This window comes from Stegostoma tigrinum, chromosome 30 (genome assembly GCF_030684315.1).
Source record: "Stegostoma tigrinum isolate sSteTig4 chromosome 30, sSteTig4.hap1, whole genome shotgun sequence".
NCBI classification, from domain to species: Eukaryota; Metazoa; Chordata; class Chondrichthyes; order Orectolobiformes; family Stegostomatidae; genus Stegostoma; species Stegostoma tigrinum.
In genome coordinates, this window is record NC_081383.1 from 25,610,150 (window position 1) to 25,628,034 (window position 17,885).

The 17,885-nt window shown below is 41.3% G+C and overlaps 1 protein-coding gene across 2 annotated transcripts in view; it reads left to right on the forward strand.

Annotated features, from left to right (window-relative positions):
• The first annotated feature begins 4,627 nt into the window (after positions 1 to 4,627).
• LOC125465925 (ran-binding protein 3) overlaps positions 4,628 to 17,885 on the forward strand; it is a 92,387-nt gene continuing 79,129 nt past the window's right edge. Inside the window, exons 1-2 of one of the 2 annotated variants that reach the window (XM_048559931.2) lie at positions 4,628 to 4,728; positions 10,870 to 10,928. In XM_048559931.2, the coding sequence (XP_048415888.1) occupies positions 4,707 to 4,728; positions 10,870 to 10,928 (81 nt within the window). In that variant the 5' untranslated portion in view covers positions 4,628 to 4,706. The remainder of the gene's footprint in view (positions 4,729 to 10,869; positions 10,929 to 17,885) is intronic. The other variant, XM_048559932.2, reaches the window with a different exon arrangement.

The following is a 17,885-nucleotide window of genomic DNA, read 5'->3' on the forward strand; positions in this document are numbered from 1 at the left end:
AACCATATTGATATTCAAGATTAATAACTGTTGTTTTACAGTTATAACACAGTAATGTGGGATGAAACGGCATCTCAGGTAGACAAGGTGGTGAAAAAGGCATTTCGCATTGCTGGCCTTCATCGGTTGAGTAGATGTGTTAGGATGTTACGTTACAGTTGTATAAGTCATTGGTGAGGCTGCATTTGCAGTATTCTGTACAGTTTTGATCACCCTGTTATAGGAAAGACAGAGACAAAATGGAAAGTGTGCAAAGAAGACTTATGAGGACTTTTGTCAGGACTAGTAGGCGTGAGTTATAGGGAGATGTTGGTCAGGATACGACTTTATTCCTTGGAATGTAGGAGAATGAGGAGTGACCTTTTTGAGCTATATAAAATCATCAGGGGCATGGATAGAATGAATGCATATAGTCTTTTTCCTAGGGATGGGAACTGAAAACTAGAGGGCATAGATTTAAGATGAGAGATGATAGATTTATAGGAAAGACATAGACAAAATGGAAAGTGTGCAAAGAAGACTTATGAGGACTTTTGTCAGGACTAGTAGGCGTGAGTTATAGGGAGATGTTGGTCAGGATACGACTTTATTCCTTGGAATGTAGGAGAATGAGGAGTGACCTTTTTGAGCTATATAAAATCATCAGGGGCATGGATAGAATGAATGCATATAGTCTTTTTCCTAGGGATGGGAACTGAAAACTAGAGGGCATAGATTTAAGATGAGAGATGATAGATTTAAGAAGGACCTGAGGGGCAACTTTTTCACACAGAGAGTTGTGTATATATGGATTGGGTTGCAGGAGAAAATAGTTGATGCTGGTACAATAGCAACATGTAAAAAAACACATTTGGAATAGGAACATGGAAGAGAAGAGTTTAGAGGGATATGGACCAAATGTAGGTGATTTGAACTAGCCAAGTGGGCACCATGGTCAGCATGGACCAGATTGGGTTGAAGGTCCTGTTTCCGTGCTGTATTACTCGATGACTCTTATGAACACCGTAGTCTTAAATTCTACGCCTGCATTAACAACGGAAAGCATGGCATTTGGTCTCCTAACTACTTTCTGAATCCCAGCTATTTGTGACATATGTCAACTAATTCAATGGGGGAATCAACTGCGATATTGCATTTCCCGCAACACATCCCTCACACCCCACCCCCACAATAACCGCCCTAAGAGAATCCCCCTCGTTCTCACACACCACCCCACCAACCTCCGGATACAACGCATCATCCTCCGACACGTCCGCCATCTACAACCAACCCCACCACCCAAGACATTTTTCCATTCCCACCCTTGTCTGAGTTCCGGAGAGACCATTCTCTCCGTGACTCCCTTGTCCGCTCCACACTCCCCTCCAACCCCACCACATCCCGCACCTTCCCCTGCAACCGCAGGAAGTGCTATACTTGCCCCCACACCTCCTCCCTCACCCCCCTCCCAGGCCCCAAGATGACTTTCCATATTAAGCAGATGTTCAACTGCACATCTGCCAATGTGGTATACTGTATCCACTGTACCCGTTGTGGCTTCCTCTACATTGGGGAAACCAAGCGGAGGCTTGGGGACCGCGTTGCAGAACACCTCCACTCGGTTCGCAATAAACAAACGCACCTCCCAGTCGCGAACCATTTTAACTCCTCCTCCCATTCCTTAGACGACATGTCCATCATGGGCCTCCTGCAGTGCCACAATGATGCCACCCGAAGGTTGCAGGAACAGCAACTCATATTCCGCTTGGGAACCCTGCAGCCCAATGGTATCAATGTGGACTTTACCAGCTTCAAAATCTCCCCTTCCCCCACTGCATCCCAAAACCAGCCCAGCTCGTCCTCTCCCCCCCACTGCATCCCAAAACCAGCCCAGCTCGTCCCTGCCTCCCTAACCTGTTCTTCCTTTCACTTATCCCTTCCTCCCACCTCAAGCCGCACCTCCATTTCCCACCTACTAACCTCATCCCACCTCCTTGACCTGTCCGTCCTCCCGGACTGACCTATCCCCTCACCACCTATACTCTCCTCTCCACCTATCTTCTCCTCTATCCATCTTCAGTCTGCCTCCCCCTCTCCCCATTCCCCTCTCTGATGAAGGGTCTAGGCCCAAAACATCAGCTTTTGTGCTCCTGAGATGCTGCTTGGCCTGCTGTGTTCATCCAGCCCCACACTTTGTTATCTTGGATTCTCCAGCATCTGCAGTTCCCATTATCTCTGCAATATTTCAATGTTTGCTACTGTAAAAACTAGGGGGATGTGTGAGTTGTGATGAGGATATCAAGGTGGTTCAGCTTATTTAGACAAGTTGAGTGAGTGAGTAAATAGACAGCAGACACAGGACAACATAGATAAATGTGAAGTTGTCCACTTTGATACGAAAAGCAGTGTGGCAAAGCATTATTTAAATGGTGGTAGACTGGGAAATGTTAATGTATGACACGACACAGGAGCAGACATAGATCTTCAGCCCATCATGTCTTCTCTGCCATATAATGAGATCAAGACTGATGTGATAATCCTCAACTCCACTTTGCTTCATTTACAAAGTGACAGGTGCTTATGCATCAGTCATTGAAGACAAACGTGTAGGTCCAGCAAGACATTAGGAAGTCAAATGGTATGTTGGCCTTCATTGCAAGAGGGTTTGGGTATGGGATTGAAATCATTTTACTGCAGCTGTCCAAGGCCTTTTGAGATCACAACTGGATACTATATGTAAAAAAGTATATTGTTGCCGATAGAGGAAATGTTATGCAAGGTCACAAGACTGAATCGTGGGATGGCAAGTTTATTCAAAAAGGACAGATTATATTGACTGGATGTGTTTTTACTGGAGTTTAGCAGAATGAGAGGTGGTCTCATTGAAACTTAAAATTCTGATAGGGATTGACAGACTGCCTGGAGGGATGGTGATTTCCCTGGCCAGCGATCCCAGAACAAGGGGTTACAGTTTCAGGGTACAAGGTTACATATTTCAGACTGAAATGAAGAGAAATTTCTCCACTCAGTAGGTAGTGAACATGTGAAATTCTCCTCAAGATGAAGCCGTAGTATTGAAATAACAGATCAGCCATGATGATGTTGAAAGGTGGAACAAACTCGATGCACTTATTTTCTATGTTTCTAGCCTGTTCTGTTTTCAAGGATAGGTGCATTCTAAAATTCCAAAGGACCTCTGTTCCTCTATAAGAGTCAGTATCATCCTGGTTAACATATATCCTCTTGTCTATTGTACTACTTCTCTTGTTGGAATTTTCTTTTTCATTTTCTGCCCAACCAACCTGCTCATCTACATCTTTCTGCAGTCTAAACCTTTCTTTTCACTGTCAAAACTCACACTGTTGCCAAGATTCATTTCAGTTAAAATATTTTTATCATGCATCTTGGATTACAGCCTACATCAAAAATATAAACTAAAAAACCCAAGGGTCAAGTACGGAGTCCTGCAGATCTCCCATGGAAACATGACTTCCAGCAGCAAAATAACCTGTCAACAACTAACTTTTGCTTCATGCCACTAAGCCAATTATGGATCCAAGGTGGCACTCTCTTTTGGCTTATACATTTTTGACCAGGTTGCTACGATTTTGTGAAAAGCCTTGCTAATATCCAAATAGGTTGTATCCATGCTGATTTTTAAAAATTAGTCGACTTTTTGAACTGAGATTGCTCTAGACACTACTGATCTTCTTGGTATTTAGCATAGACAACATTTGCTTGAGAGAGATGCCTCTGATTTTACATGCAGTTGCCTCCACATTGTGCTCATAGCACTACAGAAGAGAAACAAAAATTACTAAAACAAAACAGGAGAGTAGAACTAGGCACGTTGGTCTTGCAGAGACAGGATGAATCGCAACGCCCACTGTGTTGCAACCATTTTATGTTTCTAATGATGAATTATATCAATTTCAGCTACAGATCACATTCCCACATTGTAGCAGCGAGGCCAGCCATGTTGAACCCTCAAAAGATGTCCACCTCTCACTCTAAAAACAACAGACAATGCTGCAAATACGCAGCAGGTTTGGCACTATCACTGGGGCGAAGAATGTTCCAACTCCATGACCTTGATCATCTATGGTCGGTCCCACAGATGCACTATAACCAGCATTTCCGTTTTGACTTCAAATTCCCATCATCCGGGATGCATTGTTTTTGTTTTGACGCACTCTAATCCCAGTGGCCTGTTTGATATAAACTTCCTCAAACAGAACGAGTTAGAGATTAAACTCGGCTCACCATGCGGAGGCGCATGCGCTCTGCTGCCGCGAACGAGTCATTTAACAGGCGATTTATTCCCGTCCCTGCTCTGTCGATCACTCACGAAGCCGCCGCTGCCTGTTGGGTGACTGACTGACTATGAAACCGCTTCCTGAAAATAATCTCCGATCTCTCCACCCCTCACCGTCCCTCCCCGACAACGGACAGGTCACCAGCTGCAAGCAGGCAGCGCAAGCGCACTACACGGACCGTTGGTCATTGACGGTTAGCCCCGCCCTGAGCAACATGTGCGCGTGCGCTCTCTTGGAGACTTCTGTCATCGGTAGTTTCCCTGCAAGCACCGCCGGGCACTCAGCAACAAGTGCGCACGCGCGATTCTGCACCCCTCCCCACCCCCAAAAAGTGGCGCCTCTGAGGATAAGCCGCATGCGCATTGCTACTTTCCGTTCGCGGTGAATTGTGGGGACGCGGAGAATCCTAAAATGGCGGATCTAGCCAACGAAGGTAAGCAGGTGAAAATGAGCATGGAGCGCGGCTCAAGCGAGGTGTTGGGGGTGTAGCTTCTTTAGTCCAAGATGTGCACGCAGCTGCCTCAGGTTTCTGCCTCAGGTTTCTGCCTCAGCCTCAGTGCAGTGTCGGTGTCCGCTGAATGGGTAGACTAAGGGGAGGAACGAGTTGCACACACCCACAACAAAACACCGGCTAACCAGGCCAAAGCGTCAAACAAATCAGTAACAAAATCAAATAGTGTTAATCGTTTGGATAGTTACAAGAGGAAGGGGTAAGGCTCGAAAAGAAAGTATGTGTCTGTTAGAGGTAAACGGTGAGAAACAGAAAGTGATTGAAACATAAACCTGCCAGAAAACGGGAAGGGGGAGCGTTCGAGAAGGAGAATTAGGAAATGAACGGTGAGATAGAAAGCTCCGAAAGTGATTCGGAAAGAAAACAGTAAGAGGGAGAAAGCCACCAGGGCAGTGGGTGGGGTATAATAACAGGGTTAAGGGAAGAATCAGTGTGGGTAGCAGCAAGAAAAGAAGGTGGTTGGTAAGGGAGTGATCGGGGAGGAGACACAAGGGGAAATTAGTAATGCGGCAAGATTAGATTCAGCGAGTTGTGATCAGACCGGACGGTGGTGTGAACGAGTGAAATGAGGGAAATGGCAGAAGGAAATTGTGATGAAAGCAGATGGGAAGAGACAAGTTGGATAGAGGGGGAGTAGGAGGGTACAAAGTGCAGAGAATGTAATTTGGAGTATGCCACTAACTTGTTGAGCCTGTCCATCGTTCAGTAAGGTCATGGCTAATGTGGGTTGAGGTCTCCACTTCACTTCCTTTTTGACCAAAAATCTCTCAAGTTCAATCTTGAATAAATTTAAAGTCCCAGCATCCACTACCTTTTAGGGAAGTGTGTTCCACGTACAATAGATTCAGGAAAAATAATTGTCAGCTCTGTCTTACAAAAGAGAACTCGTCTTAAACTGTATCTGTCGGTTTCAGTATCTGCAAGAGGATATATCCTCCTGGCATCTATTGTTCACTGCCCTTGAGATCTTGTATGCTCAATTCTGGATGTAGGTCTAACCTGTTCAACCTTTATCATAAAATAAGCCCTTCACCCCAGTCCAAAGTGATGGAGGTGAGTGAAGAACCTTGGTGCTAGAGAAGAACGTGAAGGAGTAAGGGACAGATGAGAAATGCAGAGATGAATAAGAGAAATCAATAGAGAAATCATAGGCTATTTAGCCTCACTGTGTTCAATTACAGATTAGCTGTGGTTTAGCTCCGTTTTCCAACCTTTCCTCCATATCCTGGTGATTTCTCATCAGAAGATTTCAGTTGACTCAGAATCTAGAATTTTCTCAACACACTGCTTGTGTGGGGAAATATGCTAGCTAATCCCTCTCCCAAATTGCTAACCTATTTTGAGGTTGTGCATCCATATTCTGGATTCTCTTATCTCAGGAAATGGTTTCTTTGTACCTACCCTATCAAATCTCTCTGATTTTAAGGACCTTATTTGGATCAAGCTTCTAAACAAAATCAAACCAAGTTTTGCAAACTCTTCATTTACTCATTTTATCCCTGATAGCATCATAAATGAGGATTTGTAGGTCATTTGAGAGCAGATAGTTCTGGTAGAGGTGAAAACTATTCTCACGAAAGGGAAGGGAAGGATTTCAAGTCCCTGGATGACTAAAGATAAGCAGATTAAAATGAAACAGGAAGAAGTTTATGATAAAAGGACAGTTTCATAATTGAGTAGACAACCAAATCAAAAAGAACTGGTCCTGACCCGAAACGCTAGCTTTCCTGCTCCTCTGATGCTGCGTGGCCTGCTGTGTTCCTCCAGCTCCACGGTGTGTTTTCTCTGACTCCAGCAATGACAGTTCTTATTATTGCTGACAAATATAATGAGTGGGATAACTGGTTAGAATCATATCTAGTACCAAGATAGATAATGGCAGTTGATCAAGGCCTTCAGCTCAGCCTGAGGACAATGCTGCTGTAACTCTTCAGATGGCCTCCAACCCCAACTATTGGTGGCTGTTTCATCAACAGCTTTTCTCCCATGCTGAGTAGGAATGGTCATTGTGATTGTGCAGTTGTCAGTACCACTCACAATACCACAACCACTGTAATAGTCAATGTCTTTATGCAGCAAGTTCTCGATATCATTCAGGCATGGACTGATAGTAACAATTAACATTTCTGCTGCACAAGTATTGTGCAATGACCAATTTCCGAAGGGCAAATCTAACTCTCACTCCTTGATTAATACAAAGAACTGTGGATTGTGAAAATTCAGAACAAAAGCAGAAATTGTTGGAGGAACTCAGCAGGCATAGCAGCATCTGTGGAAAGAAAGCAGAGTTAAAATTTCAAGACCAGTGATCGATCCTTCTTTGCTGTTTGATATTCAATGGCATTACAATGCATATATCAGGAGTGTGATGAAATCCACTCCACTTGGAAATATAAGCATAGAAAGTTGGAGTAGGCCATTCGGCTCTACAAATCTGCTTTGCCATTCAAAATGTTCGTGGTAGATCAGCCAACGCAGTACCTTCTCCTGCTTTTTCCCCATGCCAGTTGATCCCTTTAGTCCTAACAAGTATATCTAAGTTCTTCTTGGAAGCACTCACATGTTTTAGCCTCAGCCACTTCAGTGGCGGAGTAAATACACAGGCTCATTACACTGGGGGAAGGATTTCTTCCAACATTCAAGAAGCACGACACCAGAACAAAGCAGCCCACTTGAGTGGCACCTCATCCACGATATTAAACACCAATTCCTTCCACATCCAGTGGTAGCAAGACTGTATCAAAAACAAAATGCTTTGCAGAAATCTGCCAAGCCTCCAACAACAGCACCTTCGATATTCATGACTTCTGCCACAAGATCAATGGGCATAAGGGAACACCATCTTCTAGTCATACGTCATCCTGATATGTATCGGTATTGCCCCAACATTCTCTGTTGCTGGAACAAAAACCTGGAACCCACCCGAGTAGTACTGTTAGTATAGTGTTAGTCAGTTAGGGATGGGCAATCAAAGCTGGTTTTGCTGGTGATCCTCATATCTCATAAAAGATAGTGTATGAGAGTAAATTTTGTGAGCACCCTAAAAGGTAGTCAAAGAAAGGTTGCCTCTAATGATTGAACGAGGAGATTTGCTTCTGGAGATAAAGGTTGGAAGTCTGACTACAATAATTTAATCATATTTGAATAGGGAATTGGTGCTAGATGAATGAAGAATTGCAACTATACACACCATTTGGAACAAAAATGAAAGGGATAATCCTGACTGTTACCATTCAATTAACCTTTTGGTAAGATAACTTCTAGTGACAAAAATCTGGAATATAGTTAACTGCTACTTGGAGAAAAGTATGTTCAAAAATGGAAGTTGGCATGGATTTGTTAAAGGAAAAGTGTTTGATTAACTTAATTGAGCTTGAATAATGGAGACAGACAGTTTAAAGAATCCTAGAATAGAATCATATATAATATGGTACAAAAAGTGGTCATTTATGCCCTGAAATCTCTGCTGCACCTTTTGTAGTGCTATTCCGTTAGTCCCACACCCCTTCCCTATCACAGGAGCTCTGAAAATTTTGTTTGTTCAGTGATATACCAAATTCTTCTTTGAATACTTCTAATCTGCATCTGAGTTTTTCAGGCAGTGCATTCCAGATTACAATAAATCAGTGTCGGGGCTCTTTCACCGACATGACTCTAATTCTTGTGCCAAACACTCTAATCTGCATGCTCTGTTAACTGATCTTCTGCCACTGGAAGCAGGTCCTCTTTCAAAATATTAATGATTTGAACAACAGATGTTCCCCTAACAGTTTACTCCATGATTTATATAGCTGACAGTGATGCACTTGAAGATATGGAAGCAGAAGCTTTGGATTGAGATCATTTTAGTAGGTGCAGGAACAGGGACACCTTGTAGTGTATGCAGAAAACGTAGCTGACAAAATGAGGCTGTTTAAAAAGTCATGTGGTATGTTCTGCTTTATTTAGAGATCTAGGTGATGAAATTGCTCAACACCAACAGGCTGAAAGCAAATTGTCAGCTTTGCAATGAAGCCCATAGAACAAGAGACCAAACTCTTATTGAAGATTACAAAATGTGAGGCTGGATGAACACAGCAGACCCAGCAGCATCTCAGGAGCACAAAAGCTGACGTTTCGGGCCTAGACCCTTCATCAGAGAGGGGGATGGGGAGAGGGAACTGGAATAAATAGGGAGAGAGGGGGAGGCGGACCGAAGATGGAGAGTAAAGAAGATAGGTGGAGAGGAGAGTATAGTCTTATTGAAGATTAATTATTTTTACCCAGTTTGAAATTGAAAATTTTGCTAATATTTTCAAAAATGAAAACAATGTGATGCAAAATTGCCTGCTGATTTTCTGCCAGCGTATTTTGTATTGCCGTTGTGTCCCACTTTGACCCTTAGTGTATAGAATCAAAAAGTTATATGGGTGGAACCCCAACTAGAGTATTGTGTCTAATTCTGAGCACTTCTTTTGGAAGACTGTCAAAATCTTGGAGAAAGTGGAGACAGTATTTACTCTAATTAAATCAGAAGGAAGACCAAAATCAGTTAAATGAAGGGACTGGAGAATCTAGAACTGTTCTCGGAGTATGAAAGGTTAAGAAGAAATTTTGAAGGTGCTCAGATCAAAACAATGTTTTTATTGGCTTTAAGGATAAACTATTTCCAGTGTCAAAAGCATCAGTAACTGGAAATCAAGAATTTAAGCATTAAGAGAAAATTGTAGATAACAGGGCATTTTCTTTTGTACTGAGTTATGATCTGGTACAGATATGATTAACTGAATGGCCTTGTGAAGCGCTCTGCCATTCTATGGTGAGTCTGTGCTGTAGTCCAACAGGACCCATTAACTTTTCCTGCACAGCCAAAAATTGAACAGAATGCTAGATGGGAGTTATCAAAACTCTGTACACTTCAAGTGTCATCACCTCATTTTTGTATTCCAACAGCCTTAAGATAAAGGCCAATATTCCATAAGTGTTTTTAAGTACAGGGTTGTTTAGTGATAGTGTGTACTACAGTTATGCGCTGGAGATGATTTTTCTGTGTGATGAAGACCATGAGTCTGCGATCGATATTGTGAAAAAGCATTATGAAAGTTTAGATAAGAACCCACAGGGGAAGTGTGAGACTACCAGCAGGTGCACATATATGCATATGTGGGAGTTATGCATGTCGGTACAAGTTCTTGAGAGCGTTTATATCTGAGAGCATCAGTTTGTGCATAATGACAGTTGTGAATGTTTAAGACTTTAGAGAGTTCTTAAAAAACGCACCCAGTGGGAGTCAGCATGAAAGGAGTTCTTTTGCATGAGACTGACCTTGCATGAGTGGGGAGTGTTTGTGTGAACATAAGGAAATGCGACTGAGATCATGGAGTAAAGAGAAGTTTGTAAAACAGAGCCCAGAGGAGGGAAGGCAATATATTAGCAGACAAAGGGGATTTTCAGGAAAGAGTGTGCCGTCAAGTGAGCAGTGAGGTAGCCTTTACATGCGAGATCTGTGTGTAAGACTGGGAGAATGAATGAAGTGTCCTCAAGGGTATAGGTGCTAAGAGGGTACGTAAGAGACTGCTTATGCATATGTAAGCAAATTGTGTGACAATACATGGGGCAGTTATGTTTCAGATTAAATGTGCTTGAAGGAGGATGTGTTTGTGATAGAGCACAGGCTTCTGGTGTGCATGATTGTCATCATACATAATTGAGAGTGTTGTAGTTAATGGGGCTGTGTGTGTGTGGTTATTGTGATTAGTGAAATGTACTTTAATGGGTTGTGTGACTGTACATGAGATTAGTATCAGGTTAAGCGAGTGAATTTAGTACATTATGAAGTGAGAGAGTCAGTGCATGGGCAATGTGTGTGGAATAGTATGTAAGGGTTCTGAAACGTGGGTGGTTGAGGAAGAGTAGAGGAATATGTGAGAATTGAGAGGGTGCAGTGTGTGTGAGAGAAGGAAGAAAAGGAAGGCAGAGGACAGTTATGTATGGGTGAGTGTAAATATTTCTGTACTTTTCATATTGTTGGAGGAAGCAGTTGTGAATAAAATCTGTATACAAATTTTTATTCTTTGTTTACAGAGAAACCTGCTATTGCTCCACCTGTTTTTGTATTCCAGAAAAACGAGAAAGGACAGAAGGTAAGTATTCTACCTCTATATTCACTATGCTGTATTATGTTTTAGGGGACTGCAGGATTGTCAGTTTGAAAATTTTAACTTCAAAACATCTTGGACAATCTACATGTAATAATAAAGATCTCATTTGAAAGGTGTTGATGAAACCCAAATTTACTTCCTTTTTCTGGAAGTCTGTTGCAGGCATCCATTACCCAGTGGGGGGAAAGTATATCTTTTTCATAATCTCCAACCTTGTTTGAAACTTGTGAATTGCATATTTTATTGTCTAGGTCAGATTTCAATATCTGCTTACATTGTTCTTCACCCATTGCTTTATTTTGTACAATCATAATTTCATTGTTTTAAGATAGGAGAGGAACACTGGTCATCCTAGAAATCACCGTTTCCACTCCATAAGATAATTAAGATAACATGACTTAAGTTTCTGCTTTTCAACTCTATATACAAGTGATCTTGTGTCATTTTAGATTAGTTTCCTGTAGCTTCTCCAATTGTGTATTAGCTGGAAGTGGATTTGACCGGATACGCTCAACTTTTAGTTTGGTATGCTTTTGTAAATATGATATTGTTTTTACATACCAGGTGTACTGGTATTGGAGTGCTGATGGTGCAAGAGTTGCATGTAGTTTGTGTATTTCAAGGTAGTAATGCGCCAAGGAAGTTAGGTGACTGGATGGTTTACCAAAATGATTTGAACGATGAGATTTTGTAAAATTATGAAATAAACTCCCACCTTGAGGGATTTATGTGGATGGTAGATTCTCGTGGTTAAACTGTGATTTGAACGCCATTGAAATCATAATATCTATATGATATATAATGTATAGTTTGCATGTCATAAAATTGTATGGTACCCTATAAATGAGACAGTGATATATCAAGAGTTTAAATATTTAGTAAGATTAAATGTTATCTAAAATCTGGGCTCCTTGCATTCTTTAAAAATTCTGTAGGTGTTAGGCCAATCTGAGCAATGAACAAATCATTTTAATATGACCCTCTCTGAAAATAAATTTTATACACTCTCCCAATCAACATTTAGTTGTCGATCATCAACCTATTTTGGACACACTGTGTTAGCTGCTGGGCAAGATTCAGTCTGGTTCGAATTCATTTCAGAAAGGACTGTTACGGCAAGCAGACTATTGTGTCATCATATCCTGTAGCACATAGCCTAATTAAGTGTCAGAAATATTATCCTTACATACCTAACTATAAGGTGGTTTGACTAATGTATTTGTTCTGTGTTGCTGTTAAATCTGTGAGATTTACTACCTTTTTCTCCTGCAAGCCCAGTGGAAAAGAGAGTACATAAGTGGAGATTAGGAGAGAATGAATGTTCAAGGAAGAGAGAATGATACATCATATGAGCTCAGCTTCCACGTATATTTATGCCAATAACACCCAGCTCCATGTCTCCATCTGTTCCCGGGACTGTCTGTGTACTGTGGGAATGTCTTATCTGTGCTTGGATGAGTCTCAACTTGCATTAAAATCAACGTCAGTAACTGTTACAAACATTCCCAATTATACCATATTTTCTTGGCCTCTCTCTTGGGCTGAAATAAACCTTTCATAACCTTGGTTTCCTGATGAACCTTGAACACTGTTTCACTCAGGAAGTCTGCTCGATTTCACCTCCACCGTAGTGTCTGCTGTGGCCTATTTTCAAATGTCCTTGTTGAACTCATTGTTTCCACTCTTCAAAAACACCCAGGCTCCAAAAAGATACTATATGTATCCTGTTCCAAGACAATTATTCCTCTCCCATACCTAGTCTTGACACACTATATTAGCTCATTTTTGCCCTGAACCTCCCAGTTTCTAGGCATGAGATTAATTTTCTTGGAAATTGTCTGATGCCTGTTTTTTTTTGTTTAACCTGCTCCATAAATGCAAACCGTTACATGGAAAGGATACGTTAGAAGAGTCAACTTGCATTGTTGGAAAGTAGTATGTATGTGAGTGAGGGATAGGAAAGAAAAATAAGGGGGAGGAAGCAGGAAAGGAGAATTTGAAAATGTGGTGGGATTGAAGTGGGTGGGGCAAGATGAGGATTGTGGACAAAGGCCAGAATAGTGCCTCAGGGAAAGCAGATATAGAAAGGATAAACAGAAATTCTTCAGGTAAGAATGTTCGCACAAGCTGAGAGAAAAGGAATTTTTACCAGGCTAAAAATAAGTACATGAAATACAGGCTGGAGGAAAATCTAAAATTGGAGACGTGAAATTGTAAAAGAGAGCGTTGAGAACGGAAGAGATGTAGTAAAGGTTAGCGTACGTTGTGTGGACGGGAGAGAAAGATATATTTATAAGAGTGCTTGGGTGGGGAGTCTTTTGAATAGTTAACATTTGAAAAGAAATGGAGAGTGGACAAGAGAACATGGAGGTCGGCGGTGGGAGCAGGGAGAAAACTATTGTAAATGTGCAGTGTATGCTATTGGAATTGATTGCCAGTCTTGTATCCTTGCTTCCTGAGAAATTTAGGAAATTGTTGCATGGAAAATCACAGTTGGACCACACCTCATTGTGTGGCACTGCATTAAGGCATGATTAGACTATATTGCTCTAATTCACTGTGTTTAATTTACTTAGGTATTAAAATGCAACCTTATTTATCCTAAATCTTTATTTAAGTGCTGTCTATGAAGAGCTATGAAATGAATGTTTCCTTTCAGTTGGTTAATATCTTGATAAAGTGTATTACTGTGTTCCCATTCACTCTTTGGCTGATCATATTAAGGCTGTGTAGGCTATTCTTCCCTTGCACCATAGATTTCCCCAGAGCTTCTAATGGAAGAACAGCACATTCTCTCGAATCCTCGCAATGCCATGATCCCATTGCAAGATGGGAATCTTTACTTCACATATGAACATGGCAAGAAGAAGCAGGGCTGACTTTTAAGAAAAAAAATCCTTTAATCTTCCCTGGTGTAGAGAAGCAGAACAAGTCCTTATTTTTCAAGAAATTAAATTGATGAGATGAAAGATAATCTCTTAATCCTGCACACTTGTCTTGCATTGTGGAAAAGGTGACACAGCAATGAAAATATAAAATGCCAGAACATCTCAGCAGGTCTGCAGCATCTGTTGGGGGCTGACGGGGGGAGTGGGTGGGAGGAATGAGAGAGAGAGAGAGACAGCATTGATGTTTCAAATGAAATACAACGTTTTTTTCTCTCCACAGATACCACAAGATCTGCTGAACATTTTCAGCACTTGTTTTTTATTGTAGATTTCTAGTTTCCGCAGTATTTTGATTAAAGATGACACAGCAAGTCTGACTGAGAAGGTCAAAAGCATCACCTAATGCCCAGAGCCTGCAACTGCATGCAGTTTCAAAATGTTTTCAGACTGTTACAAGTTTTTGTGACAGCCACAACAGGCTGTTGATTAGGAACATTCCATTACAGCTTGCAAATACCAAAATCACACAGTTTGTGCAATCTTTGCTTTCATTTATGGCATTTCCTGTTTTGTCATACTCACTAGTTTCTCAGTCACGATTTTGTCACCTTTTTACATAAGTAATGGTTAAATAAAGCTATTGTATTTAATGTTTCTTACTCCTGCAGGTATTAGATAAGTTTGTATGTTTTTTAAAACGTAAACTTTAAAGAGGGTTTTAAATTGCAGAATGAGATTCCTTAAAATATTTCCCTACAACTCTGTGAAAGTTCGTTATATGGACAAATCTGTTAATGACAAGATATTCCCCAATCTAATGCTGCAATGGAATTGGTAGCTCCCATTCCCAGCCCTTTTCCAGCACCTAGCACTTTCTGCATTATCCTTTGATTCTTGTTGCTACCACTTCCTACCTTGAGTGCCAATTTCTTCCTATCTGTTTTATTTTCCTCTTCTTGCTACTACCTTCTTTCCCGTGCCTTCCTAACCACCACCTCATATTTTCTAGTGGAAGAGGTAGTCTGTGATCTGGATTTCTCTCCTTGTTATGTGTAACAAAAGGTACCCACAGCCAACTAGCTGGGCCAGTTTCCTGCAGGCCCCACTGGTACTGACTCAATGCTTGTCTCTATCTCCCAGCTAAAGGTCAGAAGAGAGCAAAGAAGAAGATGGCAATAGGCAACAACAGAATATAGAAAGAGGAGAGAGGGGAAAGGGCTAGATAAGGAAAGAAAGGTATAGAGAAGGGAAAGATGAAAGTTAGCAAAGCAATACCACAAAGCTGACCGACAGGTAAGAGAGGATATTAATCACAACCCAACACAGGAACAGGCCCTTCGGCCCACCAAGCCTGTGCCGATTCCTGGACCTACTACCTATTATCCATGTGCAGTATCTATCAAGATACACCTTACATGTTGCTAAAATGCCTGCTTCCACTATCTCCATTGGTATTGCGTTCCAGCACCCATCACCCTCTGTGTGGAAAAAGTTTCCCCGCATGTCTCTCCTAAACTTTGTTCCCTCACCTTGAACCTGTACTGTGTTGTAGTGGACCTTCCCACCCTGGGAAAAAGCCTCTGACTATCCACCCTATCCATGTCTCTTATAATTTTGTAGACCTATCAGGTCGCTCCTCAAGCTCTGTCTTTCCAGTAAAAACAATTGGAGTTTATCCAGCCTCTCCTCGGGACTAAAACCCACCAGATCAGGCAACATCCTGGTAAGCAGTCTCTGCAGCCTCTCCAAAACCTTAAATCTTTCTGGTAACGTGGCAACCAGAAATGCAACCCCAGATCCCTCTGTATGTCAGTGCTCCTGAGGGTTCCTTTTATTGTATAATTTGCACCTGAATTTGATCTTGCAAAATGCATTACCTCTATTTGTCTAGATTAAACTCCACCTACCATTTCTCTGCTCAAATCTGCAATCTCTCTATATCCCGCTGTACCCCCGGACAGACGTCCTCGCTATCTGCAACTCTGCCAATTTTGGTTTCATTGGCAAACTTACTAATCAGACCACCTAGATTTTCCTCCAGATCATTTATATATAAAAAACGACGAAGGTCTCAGCATTGATCCTTGTGGAGCACCACTAGGTACTGATCACTGCCCTCTGCCTTCTATGACCAAGCTAGTTTGACTGACCACAAGCTATTTCTGGAAAATCCACTAATCTACTTACAGAGCTTGTACCCCAGAAGTCACTTTGTACCTATCATATTTTTTCCCAAGAATTCATGCAACACTTCAAATGAAAATATAAAGACTTTTGGTCATCTTTAGATTAATCCACTGTTCACATCAAAGTAACAGAATTCGTACTGTTAAGAAAATAGACAACTTCCCATAGTTTAATACCTCTGGTATAAATAGCACAGCTATGTGATGAAACCAACGACTGGCTAGTTGTGTTCATTTTTATCCATTAAACCCTTGGATAGTTTGCCAAAGTAGGGAGTTATGACTGTAAAGGTTTACAGTAGTAATCTGAAAATTCACTTTCAAATCTTTCCTGTAGTTTTTGTTTACAGCGCTGATTTTGATTGGCCTATACCAACCAGGTCCCTCTATAAGTGTGACTTGCAAATTTACTGAAATTTACTTCAGCCAGTGGTATTAAATATGCATGAAATAACGTACAGTGGCCATTCCTGTACTGATGTCACTAAATCTCAAGTATAAATTGTTTACCGTTCGTTTTGTTGATTCATTGCACCCATTTTATGAAGATTTGGGTGGGCCTGGCAGGAGTTCCATGGATTTTGTTTTTACTTCTTTTCAGTTTATGTTTCATACTTTGATCCTGGTCCATGTGCTCTCCCAAATAGTGTGCCAATCCAGGCATTATTTCAGTTGATCACTTCCATGGCAGCTGCTCATTAGATTATTGGGTTTTACAGTTTAAGGGTGTTTCCTTCTTGTATGTTGACTACTAATTGATTCTAAAAGCTTTACTTATTTGCTCTTTTATTTGTAGGTATTATTTATTGCTTCTCAACCATAATATTTAAAAAAAAATCTCCAAAATGAATTGAGGCTATGCAGTATTAACTATTTTACTGTTTCCATTAGTTTTTATGATGACTCCTTTTCGTTGTCAGCTGTGGCTGAGTTAGTAGCGTTCTCATCTCTCAGTCCAAAGATTGTGCGATCAAAGCGCTCTTGGAATTACAAATCAAACCAGGCACCTTAAGCTGTGGTACTGAGTGAGTTGAAGATGCTCGTTTTTGAGTGACATATTATCTGCCTTGGATGACTATAAAAGCTCCTTTGACACTGTTATTAAAAAAAGTAGTGGATATATATCTTTTTAAATTCATTCATGGGCGTAACTGACCAGGCCAGCACCCATCCCTAATTTTTCAGATGGCAGTTGATTGTCAACTATGTTGCACATGTAGGTCAGGCCATGTAAAGATCGCAGTTGTCTTCCCTAAAGGACATTAGGGACAACCTGGTGTCCTGGCCAGTATTTAACCCTCAAGCAATTTCACAAGAATTGATTGTTGAATGAATTGCACTTTCTGAGAGTGACTGGATCATAATTGTAGACAATGAAGCAACTCATGCCAACATGGAGCACGACTTAGAACGCAGGCTTGGGCTCAGATATAGCAAGTAACATTTGCAGCAACTAAGTGGTGTGCCAATTAATGGGGTAGATGGGAATGTGAAATCCAGAACACGGATGAGACAAGGTCTCATTGAGTGTAGCTTCCTTCTGCTTCTGAATAGTACATTCTGATTTTTAATGTACTGTTGTGTTATAATATTTTAATATTTCTTTCCCAGTTCACTTGTTACATTAATTCTTTGTTTTCTAGAATTTCTGCCCTAGGGATCCTGCCTGTCTGCTAGGGCTAAACCTTAGCTTGTAATTCCCTCTCCCTGGAGGATCACTGATCAGAGCCTTCCATTTGCTTGTGGTTAACCTATTTTGTCACTTGCCGGAGGTCTAATATTCTCCGCCTTCTGGAATCCTGCTCTGCTGGACTTTTGCAAAACTGCGGTTTCACGTTAGGACAGGAACCTTCAGGACAAGAGAG